This window comes from Parasteatoda tepidariorum, chromosome 12 (genome assembly GCF_982258835.1).
Source record: "Parasteatoda tepidariorum strain Cologne lab strain chromosome 12, Ptep-v5.0, whole genome shotgun sequence".
NCBI lineage: Eukaryota > Metazoa > Arthropoda > Arachnida > Araneae > Theridiidae > Parasteatoda > Parasteatoda tepidariorum.
Genome location: NC_141766.1, coordinates 41,866,902 through 41,889,533, shown reverse-complemented (window position 1 = coordinate 41,889,533; position 22,632 = coordinate 41,866,902). Strand labels below are relative to the sequence as shown.

Sequence of the window (22,632 nt, the reverse complement as noted above, 5' to 3'; positions counted from 1 at the left end):
ATTCACTCACTTTGGAAAATTTTTCGATTTTAGAGATTCGATATCGTGATGAACCCTATTATAGTTGTTTGTATATATACCATATAATGTTTTCATTTCATAATTATTGCTTAGATATTATTTCATGTTGAAATGAATATTTTCTGACGGAACAGAAATTGTAAAATTTTGCGATAGCCAAAAAAAGATATATAGAAGCAGGGTTTTTGTAGGTATGATGTAATCAAAATCAATTTTTGTCTTTTTACCACTACAAAGGGTAAAAAAACGGAAACTATTTCTTACCTACCACTAATTTTTTTTTATAAAGCTCTATCTATATATTGACTCAGATCAAAAGATTACTTATATTATTGATGTATTATAGTAAACAAAACTATCCTATTGTTTTAAAATAACGTTCAATAGAGAGCTATGTATTTACTAGTTTCAAATAAATAAAAAGAAATATCGATTAAAATGCATATTATTAAATAATTTTTAATTTACTTTAATTTATTGCTTATTTTTATTTTTATTATTAGTTATTATACAGTTATTTTTTAATGCTTCATTATTATTTTGTTGTTTAAATCATAACTTATCTCTGCTAAAATGAACTTAAATAAAATCAAATTAAATACAAATTTACTTTTTTATTAATTGCTTCTTGATAATATAATTTTATAAATTTCTATTAAAAGGACAAACAGAAGATCATGTTTCTTTTACTTCGATGTTTTTAGTTTTATATAAATGAGAAAATAAAATTTTCGGAACATAATTCTTTCCATTTTTTTTATCATTCAATAATTTATCCTAAAGTACATAAAATTGCCCATTAGGTTTTGAGAGATTGAATTGCCTTAAAAATTACAGAAATTTCTTTTAGGGTTTTATAAATATATATCAGAGTGTTTTTTATATTAAGAAAATTGTACTTATAGTTAGGAAGATATCTTATATCCTATATTCTAGTTATCCTTGCAATTTTTATCCTTTTTAAGAATTTCAAATGTGAGAATTAAAAAGATAGTTTTTGTTCCTATCCTTTTTCAAAGTTGTCTTTTCAGCTTAATTATATTTGTGCAGCAATGCTTACTTATCTAAATTTCCTTTACTGACATAAAGCATATGTTTGGCAATATTATTTTTACTATTAAAAGTACTCCTAGTTCCTAACGGTTGCAACTTTTAAATAATTAAAGAAATTAAAAATGAAAAGTAATGCTATTATAAATATTCTTTAATACATGATTGTCTTGCTGTTTTATTAAATATATTTTTCAAATACTTGAAATTTATTATGCTTGTTATTAAAAGTTTGAAAATATGAACTATTAATATAATAAAATGAGTATGAAAAAATATGGGGGACATATTTTTTTTAAATATTATTTAATATCTGAATTCCAGTTTCGAAATAATTAGATTTAACTTTAAATTTATTTTCAGAAATTCTTTCTTTACAAGGGAAGTTTTTACCATCTAGATCACACTTTTTGAATATATTATTTCTTTGTATATTATTTTTATATGAAAATTGCTCTAAATATGGCCCATTAAGTTTAGGCCAGGAGAAATTTCTTGCAAATAAAAATTAAAATAAAAGTATGTCGAAGTGTTTTATAGATCATTTCAAATAAAATAATCCAGAATATTATATTTTTTTCTTTCATCGATTGATAAAAATAAAAAGTGCTAAAAATTTTAATCGAAAATGCTCTCGAAACAATGGACGCAATCTGCCTTGTTATTAACCTTAGTTTCTCAATCAGTTAAGTCTTTATAGGTTTTTTCCTTTTTCTTTTCATTTTAGTATTCTCATTGTTATCAGGGAAATTTATCTGCCATTCGTTTTAAAATAACGAAATTACGTTTTTTAGTTTTATGCAATATAATTAGTTCCTTACTTGGAAAATTCCCTAGAATTCGGTGGCGTATTTTTCTTAAATATTTAAAATGAAAAATAAAAATTATATACTGTGATATTTTTTCAGACATTAACTTTGACTTACGAACGCTTTGACTTCAATCTGTGAGATAACAAAGTCCACCAAGTTCCAATAGCAAATCAAAACCTCTGGGGGTACTGTACCTTGGTCTTCTTTACACCATTCTTCTATGCATTTAACTTCGTTAATGAATCTCATTTTTACCCTAATTAATCTTCGAAATCTGCATTATTGGTGTCCAGTCATCATTAATACAATGAAATTAAGGTCTATTGCATTAAAATGTTATTTCAGAGTAATAGCACCTTAGAACATAAACAGAATTTCTGCTCTACAACTGTACCTTGGTCTTCTCTGCACCATTCTTCTATGCACTTAACTTCATTAATGAATCTCATCTTTGCCCTAATTAATCTTTGAAATCTGCATTATTGGTGTCCAGTCATCATTAATGCAATGAAATTAAGGTCCATTGCATTAAAATGTTACTTCATAGTAATAGCACCTTAGAACATAAACAGAATTTCTGGTCTACAACTGTACCTTGGTCTTCTCTGCACCATTCTTCTATGCACTTAACTTCATTAATGAATCTCATTTTTGCCCTAATTAATCTTTGAAATCTGCATTATTGGTGTCCAGTCATCATTAATACTATAAAATTAAGGTCCATTGCATTAAAATGTTGTTTCATAGTAATAGCACCGTAGAAAATGAACAGAATTTCTGCTCAACAAAATCACTATGGCACATGTTTATCAGTGCTAAAAAATGGACTACACTGAATTACATTTGGTTTAACTATCGTTTTCTCACTTACTAGGACTTAATCTTAATAGTTCCAGGGGCTGACCGTAAATATGATAATTAGTAAGTGCAGATGATATTTTAAGTTGAGAAATAAGTCACTGAAACGTACGTTTTCCGAATAAACATACCTTTTTTCCAAAGGATTCAGATTTCTGAACAGCAAAATAATTTTTTAAGTATTGGTTTTTAACTTTTATTTTTCCATTTTTTATTGGCAAATAATGTTTTTTTTCCAAATCACTTTGCTTCTTCTCGTTCAGGTCTGGCAAGTCTTGAAAATGCATGCCTTTTTTTAGAGCCCTTGAAAGATGATGACTATTATATCCAATTTGCAATTTTTTGAAGAAATTTCAATCAAGAAATATCTTACCGCTTCAGTTTCTTGGAATTATTTATTTAAATATTTTTTTTTTATTATGTGAGCTTTTATAAGTCCCAGTTAACATATAACCTTACACAAGAAAAATCACAGGTTGGTACTTCCCGTTCTATGGTTAATTGCTCTCATCCCTTACTTTACTATGTGCAAAACAGAAACCTTTATAACACATAGACATTTACAAATCCCTAAACAATCTTAGACATTTATAAATCCCAAAAAATTTAAATATTTATTTAAAATCAGTGCTGAAATGTATGCAAAAATGATTACAATGAAACTAAATGTGTCTCAGGGAAATAATTTCAATTGAAAAAAAAAACTAAATGAATTTGACATATCAATTTTAATTCTCTCTGAAAATAAAATCTTCATAAAAATAAAGACTTGTAGCGTTCATTTTATCCAACCCGTGTTTAATTTCTCTCGTAGTTGCTTCATTTTATTTTTCTATTTGTTGATTAAAGAATGTGTGGAAGTGATTGTTTCTTTTTTTAGTAAAATAATTATCGTTTATGGGCCGAAAAACTATACAAAAAAACGTCACAATCTTATTTAATGTAGTAAACTTTAATTTATGCATTTTTGTCCCAAAGAAAAAATAAATAAATTCTCAATTTATGTTAAACTTATAAAAAAAGCAGCGAAAAGAAACATGTTTTCTCTTTCTGAAAACACAAGGAACAAAACAAAACTACTGTTCAAAACTTGGCACATTATTGATTTTGCTGCCAGACTTCCCTTTTTACTCAGTAAAATAAAAAAATACTTTTTTTTTTCCATTTTAACTCAAGTACATGCCATTTTTCTACATGTTTCTTGCTTTAAAGATTGCTGTTTTAACAATTAATGTGTAAAACGAAGTTAAAATCGATTGTAAGATTTACTGAAATGTTTAAATAGATTTTAATAATAAAAAAAGATATAAGTTTTTGTTGCTTTGTCGATTATGCCCATATAATGTGTAGGTATAAAAGTAAATATTCTTCGTTATAGATATGTTTTATGTTACAAAATGTGTTCTAATATTCAACAACATAAATGTGTGTTATTAATATGAATAAGTTTTGAAATTTAATAGGATTAATATGATCGAACTAATATGATAGAATTAATATGATCGAACTCATATGATAGAATTAATATAATTATATATTATAAATGTACTGCTATAATATACTAATAAACTGCTACTTTTTCAAACTACTTTATGTATCTCATATTTTGTCTTGTAAAGAAAATTAAAAGTTATTATAGTTTAATTAACAAATACCAACTTTTTTTGCGCTTGAAAGCTTCGGTGGATATTGTTTTTTATTTTATTTTATTTTATTTCACCGTTTTCTTTTGATCAAAGATTACAGCTTTTTACTTCAATTTCCATTTAAATTTTTTTCTGCTCTAGTTTTTTTCCTTTTTATTTTTTGGAGAAAAAAGAAAAAAAAACAAAATATAATTTTTAACTCGCAAAATTTAAAAACAAATGAGTAAATAAAACATTATTTGCATAAAGTTTACGTCATTAACTGCAAGAAGACAGAAAAGAAGGTTAGAAACTTTCCGTAATGCATGTCTTCCGATTATGTCATTGATCATATTTACGACCAAAATGACAGCTAGAAAAAAAAAAAGTTTTTAACGAATCACACCAAAAAATTTCTATACTATAAAAAAACCAAAATATAATTTCTTATACACAAGACTTGAAAAGAAATCAGTAAATAAGACATCATTTGTATTAAGTTTAGATCGATAGCAACAAAAAGACAGAAGGGAAGGTAAGCAACTTTTTATAATGCAATGCATGTCTTCCGTTTACGTCATTGATCCTATTTATGAGCAAATCGACAGTTTGTAAAAAAAAGTTTTTTTAGCAAATCTCACCAAAAAAAACTAGTAAGCAACAAAACAGCTTTTCTAAATTTTTTTTTTAAATATTACCCTCAAACTAGAAAAGAATCAATAAATATTGTGCTTAAGTTGCGAAGAAAATTAATTATTCACATTTATCCTTTTCAACATAAGAGATGCATTAAAAAAAACATTTTTCTTAAATGCATTAAAACTACATAAGTTTTTTACACTTTCAAATACTTAGGATGATAAGCCGACAGGACTGTTTAGGGGTCAGGGAACTGGCCTTGAAATCAGAAAGTTTCTGGGTTCGAATCCCGGACAAGGCAAGGATGTTCTTTCATTCTCTGTACTATAGTTCGTTCACCAGGAGTTGGCTCTCGGTTCCGCCTTCATCACGTGGTATCGGATGATACTATTTCGCAATTTTGGGTAGAAGAATGTGAACAAGGCTGCTATTTGGCGATCGTATGACAAAAATATTTATTTCGCAATCTTCATGTGCATATTTTGAACATGTGCATTCTATTTTATAAACTTGTTGATATTTCTCTCTTTCTATAGAATAGTTTGTTCTTTTTGAGATATTTTGCAGGGAAAAAGTTTTTAAACATAAATTTGCTAGAATAACGAAAGGTATAATAGCTGATGATAAAGCGAAGTAAGTGACTGAAAAAGAATTCACTGTTTGTGTTTGGCCATCACCTTCTATATCAAAAAGCCTCCACACGGTTTCTTATAAGTAGTCTGTGCAGACTATTTAAAAAGTGAACAGTTTGAGAACATGAAACCCAATTCTACGAAGTGACTGAGAGGAATTTGTCATATATGTTTGAGAATTGAATCTGTAGTGGTAAACAAGTAAATAAGACAAACTAATCACATTCATAAATTAAAAAAAACTTTTAGACATATATTTGCTAACACTTTTTTATTTTTACTAGATTTTCTATTAAAGAGGTCTTTGGTAAACTGGTTTGCCTTCATAGTGGTCTGATTGGACTACCTATAAAAAACCGTGTGGAGGCTTTGCGCGCGTTAGAGGTTATCTCGATTTCAAGCGGGGAAATGCTTTTCCTCTTACTTCCCCGCTCTGAAATGAACTCTGCGTCCGAGGAGGTGGAGTCAAGTACCAACTCCTGGTGAACGAACTATACCTATCATTACTGTGGGACAAGGTCGGCACACTCAATATGGTGTCTCTGAAAGAGTGCCCAACAAATCTGTCCTAATACACCTGAATTGACGTTAGTCCAGGTGGGCATGTAAAAGAATAGTTAGGATAACAGAAAATTAAAAAATTATAAGTATACATTTTTAAATAAAATTCAAGCATTTTAAAATGTTTCTAAATGTATGTATATTTTTTTAATTATAGATTTTACAGCATGAATAACGGTGAAGAATATACTTTTCTGATAACCTCCCATGTGAATATAGGGGAAATAAAAAATGTTACCATAAGATGGGAAGAAAATGGCTCTTACGATGAACGTTGGCATCTCGGTGAGGCTGTTTGGCATTTTAGAAGTACGAATGTCAATATTGAAAGAATAAACGTCACCCGACTAAATTTTGATCCTTCTACTGGGTAAGTTTACAAAATAATAGTTCTTGTTGTCATTCTGTTTAGCAAAATTCTTTGCATATTTAGTATTGAATTAACTGTAAAAATGAAACTTTTTGCACTGTTTAGGGAAAATTTTGCCACAGAGTTCCCTGTTTAGGCAAATATTATCAAAATGAACCATAAACCAACAACGGAATTGAATTTGATGAAATTCTTTGACTTTACTAATTACTTATTAATGGGACTACCTTGAGGCAAATCTCTACATCGTAGATCATTCCCATACAAATCCAATGTATTATTTTGTTATCAAACAAATGTTTTATATAAATTTCATTTTGTTCATCGACGAGAGGATTTGTTTAATTCTTTAATGGGTCAGTTATTTCACTCAAAATCAAGGGTTAATCAAATTAATTTTGAAATTTAAATAGGCATACGGAAAGAAATCAATCAGCTAAGTAAATAAAATATATTCTTTTATAAAATAAATTTTATAAATGCTATCAATTGCAAAATCAATTGTATATATTATCATTTTTATGCATTTTCTAAAACTAACACCTGGTCGCCAAATTTTTTCAAATATGCATCAACAGAGTTGACAATGGATCAATTTAAAAATAGAAACAGAAGTTTAAAGTGCTAAAATAGTTTATCATGACATTTAAAATTGATGTCAAGTATAAAGTCTTAAAAAAAGTGAAACTAGATCGTAGCTGCCAACTTTTACAGCAGTTGAGAAAGTTTTTTTAAAATTATTTTTAGCAACAATTTACTCTTTTGATGTATTAAATCTTCAATTTAAAGTTCCAAAAGAATTTTAGACCTACAAAGACAAATCAATAATTAAAAAAATTTGTATATATGATCTATTTGTTTGTTTATTTAGCACTTGACCAAGGCATTAGTAAAATGATACAAAATATTATAATCTAAATTAACAAAGCTATCTTTGAAAAAAACGCGCTTAAAAGCAGCAGAATTTTCAAAATTAAGAATAATTGAAGCAATTAAAAATCAATGGAAGTAAAATAAAAATATGACCACCGAAGCCGACGTCTTCAGGGGGTACCGGCCTAGGTAGCCATAAAACAAAACCTTTTCTATTGAGAGAGAGGACGAATGCCAAATTAACTCTCTCAGTATCACGAAGGTTTTGTATATATCCAGGAAAAAATACATGAAATACATAAAACCATTCAGAAAAGAAATTCAAACAAGAACTTGAGAAAATAAAAACTCACATTAAACCGGTCAAACAGCGATTTCACAAGCAAACTAAATGCAAAGGAAATACTTAAAACAAATGAAAACAACGCCTTCTATTAAAATGCGCAGATTGAAAAACAAAGGGAAGAAAGGTAAAAGAGAGGATTACGTAACAAATTAATATAATGCTTAACCCCTTGGGGACGGGTGATTCAGAAAAGCATTCGTACAAAATCAAGATCAGGACGTAATTAAATAAAAAACGGTAACTTAAATGAAGTCGTTTCTAATTTGACTTTCTTACTTTGCTTTTACTTTAATTATTGTTAGTTTAATCATATATATAATCAATGTTAATTCAAAGTATAACTAAATAGTTTTATTTTGAACAAAGTAATGGTGAATTAAATAAATCAAACAATTATAACTCCGCCCACAAATAAACTGCTAAAGAAATGCTTTGATTACCAGTTTTATCTTTTTACCCTGATTGATACGGTTTTATGCTGGCACGTATTTGTAACAGTCGGCGCGAAAGGGTTAACTGGGGCTGCTCAGTTAAGACTTGAATTGCGCCCTGTTAAAAGAAATAAAAATCTAGTATTCTTCAATCATTTTCTTAATCAAAAAATTGACACTACAAAAGTTAAAAGGAAAATCATTGTTGCACAAATTATTCACAGCCTCCTGAAAACTTTCAACGTTATTGCAAATATTTTTTATCCTAACCAATTGTGAAAAAACTCAATTTTTGAAAATTTTATTGTACAGTTTAGTACTAAAGTTGCAAAAAAAAAATAACTTAAAATTTAAAAGCTTTTATTTTATCAAAAACATCAATTGATAAAAGAAGCTGGTCACCTTTTAGCATCCAGCTTCAAAGCTTTGAGATGTGATGTACGCATGTGAGTAGCTACTATTAAATGTCAAAAAGCATAATTTGAAATTATACTTTCTAAGCATGATTAAGACAATTATTGTTTTAAAACGAACGGTTGTTAAACTAGAGAGGCTTTATTGAAATTTATTTTAAACTAAAACGTGGTAAGTTCAAAAATGAGAAATTTCTTTGGAATGGAGTAAAGAAGAACCTTATACTCACCATGTAGAAGGTTGAAGAATTATGACATTTTAGTCTATCTAGCTGAAAGCCCATATTTTGAATACCATGGAATGTTAATAATCTAAATGATTAAATTTCGATTTCAAAACCTTGTTGTTTGTAACCTTTTAAGGCACCACAACGACTGCTAACCATAACGAATGCTTGTAAATAGTGAACATATGATGGATGGGATAGGGGCCCCTTTGCGGTCCCCATTTGAACCACAGTGCTGTGACATAATGTTTTTAACCATTTACCTGCCGAACTACTATTTGGCACTTTAAGAAAAAGTGCCTTTTTGGAAACCTTGTTAGAAGGTTTGCATATAAGTTATATGTAAGTTTTCTTCGATTGGCTAACAAAGATGCCAACTGTTCCGCATTCAAAAAAAATAACTTAACCGGTTAACGCCCAGCGTCATATATTTAGGACAGTTCCTTTTTTTCAAAGACATTCATTGTGGTGGGAAACTTTTTTCAGCATTTTCATTTATCTGGGTGAATTAAAGGATTCTCAGATATCACAATGATTTAGTTATTTCTGATTAGATCTACAATTATAAGGAACTAGTACTTTTTGATCTATCAAAGACTCTTTGAATGCCATAACAGTGGAAAAACCGATTAATTTCGATAATATATTAAACCACTTTTTGTATCATTTCCATATATAGATTCGGGACAAAACGGGTTAACTCTAGGATTTACCTAAAACCACCAGTTGGGGTCAATTTAACTCTTATGAGAAATTGATGTTATTCCGAAGTAAACGATATTTTCATTGATAAGTACAGCTATTGCTGTTGTCGTCCACCATTAACCCCTTAGGGACGGGTGATTCAGAAAAGCATTCGTGCAAAATCAGAATCTGGATGTAAATAAAAAACGGTAACTTAAATGCAGTCGTTGCTAATTTGACAGATTTACTTTGCTTTTACTTAAATTATTGTTAGTTTAATTATATATATAATCAATGTTAGTTCAATGTTAGTTCTAAATAGTTTTATTTTGAACAAAGTAATGGTGAATTAAATAAATCAAACAATTATAACTCTGCCCACAAATAAACTGCTAAAGAATTACTTTGATTACCAGTTTTATCTTTTTACCCTGATTGATACGGCTTTATGCTGGCACGTATTTGTGACAGTCGGCGCGAAAGGGTTAAAGCAGAGGGGATGGCACCTATTCGACTTCTGCCACACCCATACGTCACACCCGTTTATAGGGTACACCCATTCATACAACCATTCATTGCTCCACAGATCAAAATTTTGACATGAAACAGAGAACGATCTATCTCCAATTCAGTACCCCCAGAGGTATAATTTGTTATGGGAACGTGGAGAGCCTTGTAGCCCGACTGATTTAACATGCATCAGTCATCAATTATTACGCTGGTAGTCTTTGGCTGGGTGAATTCGAACTTCAGTTCGAACGTCTGAACTAATAACTTAAATTTCAAATGTTCCGAACTGAACAACTCCTTTCAGCACCCTGCCAACCCCTATCTCGACCTCGATGAATATTGTTAAAAAATACTATATAAGGGTTTTTATATAGAGATAAAAACTTTCTATTGTTCATGAGATGACAATATAACAATAGAGTGTAATATTGTATGTCATAATATTCTTTGGCTGGAGTTAAAGGCATATGAAAATAAAGGTAAGACATTAATATATAGACAATACGCATTAGCGCACGTGTTTTACGATGTCCTTCCATTAGTTATTAGCAAAGGCGTAGAATCTATCGGCTTGACATCAAAGTAGTAATTAAATATCCATTAGAAATTGATTTCTAGCATGTCTCATAGCTGTCAGAAGTTTTGAATTATCCAGAAGTAGTGATGAATAAAAACTTTATGAATTGAAATTACTCTGCCAAAAATCATACATTACAAGACCCTTCTACTGGAAAATATTTATCTGCTCTGCTGTCCGGAGCAAGCTGGCATTTCTAAGCTGCAACTTGTTAAAAATGCAACGATTGTTTGAATTCAGAATGAGATGCATAATTCAAGATATATTATTTTATATAATTTTGGTTGCTAGAAATTTTCTGTTTTTTCAACTGTAAACGCAAAGTATGAAGAATTGTAACCAGTCTTTAACATTTTGAAAAGCAGACATGTTCCAAAATTGGAACATTTGCATCTAAACAGTTAAAAGCGGCACGTCATCTAAATAGCCGCATTCCGTTTTATGACTGTATAATGATGACAGCAACTGTGTTATAGGGTGTCTAGAGAACTCAAATTTCCAACTTGCAGTTGACAACCTTATATTTCTGCATCAAGTGCAACGATGGTATGGGGTGCCATTAGGTACGTGTGACGAACAATTTTTTTTATTTTTTTTTGCATTCCTGGTTCTTTGAACATCAACCGTCATATTCCAGATACGCTATATTGGCGTTTTCTCTAACACTCTTTTTCAACAAGAAAATTCACGACCTCATGTTTCTTGTACTGTCCAGACTCTATTTTTTATTTATTTTTATAACCGTCATTGAACAACCGACCCAATTTTAAGTTAACTACTACTGATTTTAAATTTTGTAACCTTGTAATTTTGAACCCAATCCAAAAGACAGGGGAATTCCTAGATCAAGTGTTGGGAGAAATTTGTCTTCGTTTGAGGACTTTTGGATGAAGCTACCCGCATTTGCGTTTACGGGATAAATATGAAAACTTAACTGAACAATTGAAAACACGTGACCAATAACCGCCGAGTAATTGGCTTACCACCTTTCACTAATCACTGTCAGTGTGCGGGTGGGGGACCACTTGGATTAGTCTGCATAGGGACCGAGGGTATGCGGTATTGTTCCTCGTTAAACAGTTCTACTGTAAAGTGCTCGACTTCGCATGCAGGTCGTCGGGCTACCAAAGCAGGGGTGCCATCCCCTCTGCAGAGGATCAAAATTGCATACCTGCCAACTTTTAATCCTTTCCATTATCATTTTTCCCAGTGGTATTAAAATGGAATTAAAATTTCAATTTTAAGCAAAAAAATACGTTGTATTTGAAAAAACTTAAGCTGACAACCATGATTGAAACACACATTAATAAATGTGCTTAATTTTTTTAAGAATAGTGGTGATCAAAATCATTTAAAAATTAAGTTTATAAAAGAAAAAATAGCATATATTTACTACCACTTTAAATATGAAAATGAAATTTTACGCCAAATGCGTAAAAGTTGGCATGTCTTCGGATTATCCTCAGGGATGTTTCCCAGACCGTCTCCAATAGCCCATTTGGGCAGCTCTTGTGCGACGTAATTCATTAATCACTGCGGTCAATAGCCAGTTGCATATTTACTGAGGAGATCAATATTGCTATAAAATCTATATTTGGCTCCTACCATAAGCCAATATATACTACTAATAATGTGGTTAAAAACAGGAAATAGAATTCATTTGGTTGACTAGTTATAAATTTTGTGCATATTACATTACCAATTTAGAAAGGAATTTGAAATCACTAACGTTATTTTATTATCTGGAAAAAATCAGAAGCTAGTCTCGTTACTTTTTATCAAACTACATTAGACAACATAAATTCTCAGGGAAAGACGTCAATATATATTATTTATATCATTTTTAAATTAACAGTAATATTTAGAAATGCTCAAAAATGTTATTTATCTTTATTTAAACATATCGTAAGTCCAGTAGTGCCAACTGCTCCGGATGCGATAAAATATTCAAAAAAGGTAGAGAAATGCAAACTAAAATTTGCAAACTTTCAGTTAATTTTGCCTGCTTCTTAAAAGGCTCAACACTGCTTACATGTTAGAAAGTAGTGTATCAAGTAACTCTTCGAAGTAGTGGTTAGTAAAAAGCTTATAAATCGAATTTATTAAACCAAGAATCATACATTTAAAAGCGAACACTCGAAACTATTTACCCTCTGCCAGGAGCAAGTTGAAATCTCTCTGTTCGTCAGCTGTTACAATAGTTCAAATAAGATTATCAGTTTCTAAAAATTCCTTGAAACAATTTAAAAAAAAATAGATTTCATGTAAATTGTCGAATATTTTATAGGGATCAAATAAATCTATAAAAATTGTAGAAGTATTGCGATTTTTCTTATCATTTGATTTATGCAATTTTTTTCAAGCTTATTTGAGTATTTTTTGATAGTGCTTTTACTTCATATGCTTTTGTTTTATCTATTCTGTGTAATATTTATATATTTAACTAATTATGTTAACTTTAAATTAGTGGTTTTAGAAAACTATTCTAGCATTAAGAAATAAAAATTAAATAAGAAAACTATTCTAACATTAAGAAATAAAAATTAAAAAAAAAACTATTCTAACATTAAGAAATAAAAATTTAAATTTTTTTTTTTATACGGGGACGGGGTAGCCTGGTTGGCAGGGAGCTAGACTCCCGTGCGTGCGGACGGGAGTTCGAATCCAGCCTGCTGAACTCTCTCCGTGTAGTAAATAGTCACTGGTGCTTGTCACACGTTAAATTCCTCCATGTTGCTCCATCAAATTATACATCTGGGGTACTGAATTGGAGATTGATCGATCTCTGGCTCGGGTCAAAATTACGAACTGTGGATGAATGAATGGATGCATGAATGGGTTCACCCTATAAAAGAGTGTGGCAGAGGTTGTATTCTTGCCCATAGATGGAGCCACTGGAAAAAAAAGAGTAATCGCACCCCTAGCCTTAATGGCCCACGAGAACAACAGCAACCAAAGTAATATTCAAATAATATTTAGATGGTGTTATTTCAATTAAGCATTATTTAGCATTATTTAAATTTAAAAAAAATATCATCATTATTTAAATTCCGCATTATTTAAGTTTTAAAAATATATAAATTACTTTTAAAATAATAGTTATACATTATATTTTTGATATTTTAAAACACGAATTACTTATATTAAAATTTCACCTAAAGATATTGTAAAATGTAAATGCATGTGAATTTCTCACAAAAAGTTTAAAGATGTATTGACTTAAAACATTTTATTCGCAGATCAATTGTGCCAGACAGTTAGTATTACAAATGTAATGAAACCAATAAGCTTATACATTTAATTCATGTGACAATTTCAACATATAATAATTGAATTTAATATTTAAACATAACATTTTATTCGTACATCATTATCATTCATGTGACCAAATAACATAAATGTACGATTTTAAACATGAACATGAGTGACTTGTTAAATATAGTTAATAAAAAAATATTAAACATCCATTAAGATAAAATATTTATAAGATGTTATACATTATAATCCTTAAATACAATACATTTAAAAAGTGAGTAGTATTTACAAGATAAATAGATCTATGATCAGATATACAATGATTGAATTATTTAATTGAAATCCATGGCTCTTGAGAATAAAACCACTTAGAAGTGCATACATTTGATGACAAATGCATTTAAAGCTTAGTGATATTGAAGCATAGAATATTTTCGACTTGTAACTAGACACGAAATTCCAGAAAATGATTAAATTGTAAATGGCAGAAAATTATATTAAACATGAAAAATATGTGATAACAAGAAATTTTTTTCCTGAAATAATTATGTATCGTGTGCAAAAAATAAACTGATCATCCTAAATAACTTTTGATCTAATGATCAAATCGTCACTTTCTAGGACTAATAAAAATTTTATAAACTTCTGACCCGAGTTTGTTCAAATATTGTGTTTTTATTTCAAACTACAATCTTTAAGACGCCGGCGAGATGGCCAAGCGGTTAGTGCGCCTGACTGCGAAGCCAATGGCCGCGGATTCGAATCCCGCTCTGGGCATGGATGTTTCTCTCTTGCATTGTCCTCTGTTGTGTGTGATTTGTAAATGTGGCACACACTATAAACGGGTTTGTAACAGTGTGGCGTGGGTAATGTTACTCGCCTCCGTGACTTTGGTTCACAGGTGCCCACTGGGTAACGTAAAATGAGTAACAATTCCGGCATCTTCCTTGGCGAAGAATAAAGTTCAGTGCCAGCCATTTGAAAAAAAAGGGAAAGAAAAACAATCCTTAAGGCGTTGTAAAATTGCATACCTTGCAATTTAACAAAAATTCTTTGACTATTAAGTAAAATTATAAAAAATCTATATTACTTCCTAAAGGTTTTTTTGCATTTCATCTTTGAATAAATGAATTTTATGGTTATACATGTAAAATATTTTAATTCCCCTAAAAAGCTCTTGAGATATGGTGAAATATGCAAGAAGTAAAATTAACATTATGGGGATCAATTTTTGGACCGCTCTCCGAATCAAACTATTCGGACCATATTTTCCGGATGGTGGCTACTTCCCATTTTTCGGAAGTCAGAAATCTGAATCAATCAAAAAAAAAATCGATGTTTATCCAGAAAAAGCTCTTTTTTATGTACGATTTCGTCACTTAAAACATGGTCTGCTCTAATTAATTAGCAAGTTTAAGGTCACCTCTTTGAATCGATAAGATTGAGGATTGTACGTGAAGATCCGATCATTAGATCAAAGGTTACTTAGGGTGGTCCATTTTTTTATTTGCATACTGTATTTTATGAGTCACGTACGTATACATTTGGAACATATGAACCCAAATGAAATTTTTCTTAAATTATAATTATTAAAATTTTCTTAAATTATAATAACCATGCATTCTGGAAATAACTTGAAATTATAGTTTTTCCTAATCATTTTAATAATAGTTACTTATTCGATATTCTCATTAAATGTCAACTTTTTAGAAATTAATTTGCTCATTCTAATAACCTATCTATTTTTCTCATGAAATGGAATAGCAATTTTTGGAGATAATGTTCCTTGATCCAAATAATTTAATCGTATTTTCTATTCACAACTCTCGTGAAATAAGTTGGATAATTGACATTTAAACTTAAGCTCATGTAATTCAGTGAATGAGGCATGCTCTACGAACTAAAATCCAGGAGGAAGGCAAAATTATGTTAATAATTCTATACTAACTCAATGCAAGCAGTCCTTCTTTTAGCAAGCAAATATTTAGGAAGAATTTACTTGGCAAAACTGTTCGCACATTTTGAATGATTTTGTTAGAAGCTTTCAGAATTTTTTTCCCCTGCAAAATTTATATTGACCAAAATGAACGTTGGAAGTTAAAGGCTTCTTTATTTTCTCAATATCGCTATAATTAAAAAAAAAACAGGCCGGGATAGCCTGGTAGGGCGGTGACTCTCGTTCGTAAGAACGGGGGTTCGAATCCAGCCGGCCGAAGATTCCCCGTGTAGTAAATAGTGACTGGTGCACTTTAAATCAGTCGGGTCACAAACTCTTCCATGTTCCCATACCAAATCAATACCTCTGGGGGTACTGAATTGGAGATTGATCGTTCTCTGGTTCAGGTAAAAATTACGAATTGTCGATGAGTGAATGGATGTTTGATTGGGTCCACCCTATAAACGGGTGTAACGGATGGGTGTGATAGAAGTCGAATTCCGTGTCATAGATGGCGCGCATAGATGGCATCCCCAGCCTTAATAGTCGCCGACAACAACAAGATTAAAGAAAACAATATTATATAAACATTAAGGTAAAGCTTTCCCACAGCAGTCCATAGTAGGCCAGAGGGTCATGGAACTTAAAGTATTTGTTAAGGTTTTGTTAAGGATGTTAAGGTTTTTGAAAAATGGCATGATTGTGGCAATGTGATCGGCATTGTGCACAGGGTGGCGTTACTTCCTAGACAAGCACCTAGACTTCCAAGACTAGGTGCCCATTGATCTGAAGATTGCGGGGTTGAACTCTGTTTCTTAACAAAAGTAGTTTAGTGCGTTAATCACTGAGCCATCGTGGCTCGATATTAACATTGCAATCTTATAAAATGATTTTAGAATCGATGGGATTAAAGCTTGAAAAAAGTAATTAACTTCCACTTCTCGGTTTAGTTCATTAAAATTTTGCATTTGTAAAAGTTTTGACCATGATCTTTCAGATTTAGCCAACAGTCTTAATACGTAAAATTTTCACAAATATTTACTGCCAAAGCATAGAAGTGTTTCCATATTTTTTTATCCAAACTCTGTATGCTGAATAAAATTTTCCACTTATTTTATTTTCCTAGAATACTATTTTTATTGTAATCTGTAAAAATCTGCATGTAATTCTTAGTAAAACTTTCATATCTATATAAATATTCATCGAAATATATTTAATTATATACAATTTGTTTTAAAAAGTATTGTAATAAGTTTTACTTCGTAGTGCTTTTTTATTACATAAATTTCCATCAAAATTTTTTCTATTTTTATAAATTTTAAGATTAATCATAAACTATTTTTAGTGTTTGAACATTTGTAATTATAATTACTTTTGATATTTTTAATTTATGACTTACATTTCTGTGAGAAAACAATGTTAAAGTTTATGTATACTTCAAAGGCTAATAAAACGCTATTTTAAGAAAAATAACTTAAATTTAATAAAAAATATTACAAATCTTTCGAGACAAGTAAAAATTATTTAATAGAATTTAAAGTATTAAGTTTTTTAAAAAGAAGTAAGTTTAACACACAACTATGTGCTTATGAAGTCTTTTTTTTTACACGTGAGAGTTAATTAATTTTGTAAGACATTTATCCATCTTTCCATGCATACCTAATTATAATCGTTGTGAATTAATAATATAATAAGAAATTGTTTCGCAAAACCTTTTGTAATCGAATAACAATTACAATAAAAATTAAGTAGATTAGTTCTTATTTAAAAAATTCATTAGAATTGAATGAAGGGGGTTGCATTTTAATTTTCTTAAAAACTTTTTTACGAATATTTGTGAAAAGGTGAATTATGTTAGATCAAAAGTAAATTAAATTAGCAAATATTAATTAAATTAATTATGTGTATTATAATATTTTAAACATGTATACATGTTTTTTTTAAAAAAAGAATATGGAAATGAAATTAATACGAATAGTGATTAAATTTATTATAAATCAGTTTGATTTAGAATATTTATGTTATTTTTAAAACAGAAATATTCTAACACTTTCAACAAAATACTCTGCTTTCGTAAATATTCAATATATTACAAATATAAGATGCAAATATAAGGTACAAGCAGGTTCAGGATAAAGAAATTTTGTTTTTGGGTGTTATGTCTCTTAAAATTGGGAATGTGTGTCTAATTATGTATTGTGAAATGGGAAATATCTGTCCAATTATATATTTTCGCGTTGCAATTGTTAGTTATAAAACATATAATTGTTTGTAATACTTATCGCTTTTGTGTTGTACAACTTTAATTTGTTTTTTGATTTGTTTTTCGAATTAATGCGTGCAATAATATGAAATAAATTATCTTAAATAATAAGTAATTAAATAATTTTCATTCGATAAGTCCCACGCATTAGTAGTCCCACGCATGCACGTGAATCTAGACATTATCCTTGCAATTATGTGTATTACATAGAATATAAATAGGACAGAAAAGTTATATATTGAAGATTCTCTATTCAGATTTGTCTTAGAGACAGTAAGCCTCCACACGGTTTTATATAGGTAGTCCGATCAGACCACTGTGAAGGACATCCACTTTCCGAACGAGTCACTTAATACAAAATCTAGTTGAAATAAGAAAGTGGTAGCAAATATATGACTAAAAATTTGTTTTATTTATGAATATTATTGGTTTGCCTTATTCACTTGTCAACCCCTACAGATTCAATTCTCAAACATATATGATGAATTTCTCTCAATTACTTGGTTTTGGGTTCATGCGCACAATTGCTTCACTTTTTAAACAGTCTGCGCGTACTACTTATAAAATACCGTGTGGAGGATTTTTGATGTAGGAGGGACTTACAGAAAAAAAGCGGAGAAAAAAAGCGGTTAAGCGGACTTACAGAAAAAAATAATATTCAGTGATTTTGAGCAATTTTCTCAGAATGATTATCGCGTGTATGAAAGGATATTAAAAAAAAGAAGATTAGAAATTACCTGAGCCTTTTCTCGAAAGAAGCTGAGTCAACTTTTAAGATATTTTTTTTCCCGCTGTCATGTTGCACATATTAAAAATTTAAAAAAAAATCATTTGCTCATATTCAACCAAAAAAAAAAAAATCAGTCAGTTTTAAAACATTTAATACTTTTTTTTAAAATTCATACCGAAACAAAAGGGGTTAGATCTCTCTGGCGATAGAAGAAATAAGAATATTTAGAAGAATATATAACAATATATTAGAAGAAACGGAAAATCGGCATTATTTCTTCATTATCCAATCAATATTGATTATTCCGAAGCATTGAAAATATGATAAAAGTATACAGTTTTTCTATTATAAACTTTTTGGTTTTGAAAGATGTACTGATAGATTATTAGCGCTAAATTTTTTTTAAGTTATGAGGAAGACAAGTGCTTTCTTTCGGGGGGGGGGGTGGAGGGCCTGGTTGGTAGGCCATGTGGCCCTTGTCCCACAGGTCGTGAGCTTGATTCTCGCCCGCCGAAGTGTGCACCATTCGCAAAATATAGACTGGTGCATGATAAATTGGTTGGGGTCACAAATTCCTCCAAGTTCTTCTGGAGGTGATGAATCGGAGATTGATAGTCCTCTGAATCAGAGTAAAATAGCGATTTGCCAATGGGTGAATGTGTCCTCCCTATAAAGCACGATGTGACGCATACATGTTATCTCAGGATCATCCCCAGGGATGTCCTCAAGGACGTAAATAAATGTACTGTGACTTTTTTCTTTTTTTTGTTATAACATGGTATTATTGACAAAAACACGTATGGTTTTTCTTGCATTTATTGAATTTCACAAGCATTTCGCATTTTGATAATGTTATGATTTTAAAAGTCTCACCATAACATTTTTATTACAAGAGAAATGTATTTAATGCAATGAAAAAATCCTACGCACAGCGTAAAAATTTAACGATAATAAATCGGTTATTCTTAAACCCGAGTTAAAAGTCTTATTATTATTTAGAAAAATGCCCTTAAAAAATCCTTTTCTCTTATTTGGTAGTAGACAGTAGAGTAAGATGGACTAAACATAAGAAGAAACTTTAAGTACTTAGATTTGTTTAATAATTATTTTTTTTATAAATTTTTGAGTATGTCATTTTAAGTAAGTAATGTAGATTTTGTAAAATATGTACCTTAAAAAATGCTTTTCTCTTATAAGCAGTAGAGTAAGAAAGACTACACATACGAAATTTCGAGTTCTTAGATTTGTTTCTTTATTATTTAGCTTTTGAGCACGTCATTTTAAGTTCGTAAGGTACATTCTGAGCAAATCAATGGAATTAAGTCCTCAAAATCCTCGAGTAAGTACGGTGTCTCTAGCTGTTGTACAGCAAACGAAATAAAAATAATGGGCAACCCTGTAAGACTGTTAATCTAATGATCGGATCTTCACGTTTTGGGACTCAATCATAATGGTTTAAGAAGGTGACTTCAAATATGCTAATTAATTAGTGTAAGTGATCATTCAAGTTACGAAAACAGACAGAGAATAATACTTTCTCATAATTTGAAGACCTTTTAAAAATACGACTTGTTCAAAATTTGATTTCTCAGGAACAATTCGACAGATTTCGCTCAAATTTTGTAATTTGCTATTTAAAATTGCATTCTTTAAAATGATGTAAAAAAAGTAAATCTTGAAATTAAAAAAAGTTTTTCGACTATTATTAAATAAAAAAAATAAATAAATATTAATTAAAAGATTTTTTTGCATAGTTTAAAATGTTTTCGAGATATGGTAAAATAAGCAAGAAGTAAAATTAACATTAAGGGGTCCAAATTTTGGATTTCTCTCCTGATCAAACTGTATATTGTGACCGCACATTATGGTTGCGGCTACCTCTAGAGTTTGTGGTTCAAAAATCAAACTCCGTTGGAAAAAAAAGGTTTGTTTATTCAGAGAAAGTACGTTTTTGTGTCTGATTTCGTTGCTTTATCGTCTGCAGTAATTAATTAATTAATTGCAGTAATTCACCCCCTCGAAACATTAAGAATGAGTCCCAGAACGTGATGATCTGATTTTTAGCTCAATTCAGAGTGGTACATTATTTTTTGCGCTTTTGTTTATCCTTTATAGAACCATTCTTTTTCAGTAATTTTATACTAAAATAATTTGGGGCTTGAGAATGATGTAATGATATCGCAGAAATTTATTCAGCTTATTTCATGAAATTAATTTGATTCTTGGGACAATATTTTTTCAGTGGGAAAAGTTGGTGGCATGTTTTAACAACAAAAAAACGTAATGAGAAATGCTAAAATGAACGAGCAAATGGTGATTCTTTGGACAATATTGTTTCGGTGGGAAAAGTTGGTGGTATTTCTAAAATTTTAACTACTGTAAAGAATTGGTCTTAAGCTTCTATCTTTATAAATAACCTAATTTATAATTTTTGAGCTTTTAACTTCAAAAAAACATAATGAGAAATGCTAAAAAGAATGAGCAAATAATGAAGTTGGTGGAAAAAATGCTTCTCATGATCTTATAAAGCGTTAATGCTGTATCCGTTTTTATTTTTTAGGAGTCGAGGACCAGATGAAATGGAATTTTGCAAAAGTAACGAAAGCAATGATCCTGGATGGATATCCTATCAACCAAATTGTGTAAGAGAGCAGAGATAAACAGAAAAAAGTGCCTGAAATGTAAAATGATGTAACATTGTATAGTTCAATAAATAAATGTAAAAACTATATTCGTTCGAGATTAGAATTTTGTATTTTTTAACAGTCAGCTTTTTCGAAAGAATTTTTATCCGATTATCAATGAAAAATTTTACAGAGTTATGAACGTTCCAGTAAAGAAATTGACTTTTGATTGTCCTTAAAAGAGATCTCATTGTAAAAATAGCATGTGATATTAAAAAAATTGTTTGTATTTATTTATTATTTTATGAAATTTTGTATTTTGCAAAAAATAAACTCTGATTTTATTAATGATTCGGAATTTTGGAATGTTACTCAAATATATATCTGTTTTTATTTTTTAATTAAAATAAAATTATGTTTTTTTTATATTTCAAAATTTATTTTTAATTCAAAAATTGTGAAGTTTTCCTCTTTTAAAAATTTTATTATTAGTTCTATACTGCATAATTTAGCACTTATATTCTGTTAATACTTTTTCTAGGGTACCTAACAGATTAATTAATCCCGAATTTAAATTAACTTGTCAATTATCAATTTTATCAATTATCAATTTTATCAATTATCAATTTTATCAATTATCAATTTTATCAATTATCAATTTTATCAATTATCAATTTTATCAATTATCAATTATTCGTTAATTTATCCATTGACGCATAATTAAGTTAAAATTTATTTCACTGAGCAATAATTACTGTTTAAATTTACACAAACAGAAATACTTCTGAAAGTTAAATAAAAAATGTAATTTGAACTTCTCAGTAATTTAAAAAGGCATTATGTCAAGTAATTTTTTTTAATCTTATTAAATCTTCTTACTAATTAAGCAACAGATTAGCTTTCAAACTTCTAACAATTCAGTTAAGTACCAAATCGAGACTTTTTCTGTTCAAAGTTAAACTAATCAACTGCACACGCAAAAATATTTAAAAAATAAGCCGACGTATTTTCCATTTTAAATTAAACTTATTAACCGTTAAGAAGCGAAATTTTTTTAAAATTGCTTTGCAATTTTTTAAACTATCAAGTCATAGAAACTGCTCTTATATTATTCAATATCACTGTCAGTTAAACATCAAAATACACTTCAAAACTTTTTACACTTTAGAAAAATAAAGAGCTGAGCTCTGTTTCA

General features: G+C 29.5%; 1 protein-coding gene across 1 annotated transcript in view; it reads left to right on the top strand.

The window, feature by feature from the left end:
* LOC107440367 (pancreatic lipase-related protein 2-like) overlaps positions 1-21,542 on the top strand; it is a 141,609-nt gene extending 120,067 nt beyond the window's left edge. Inside the window, exons 9-10 of the mRNA XM_043048725.3 lie at positions 6,356-6,568; positions 21,374-21,542. Coding sequence (XP_042904659.1) covers positions 6,356-6,568; positions 21,374-21,473 — 313 coding nt within the window. The 3' untranslated portion in view covers positions 21,474-21,542. The remainder of the gene's footprint in view (positions 1-6,355; positions 6,569-21,373) is intronic.
* The last annotated feature ends 1,090 nt before the right edge of the window (positions 21,543-22,632 follow it).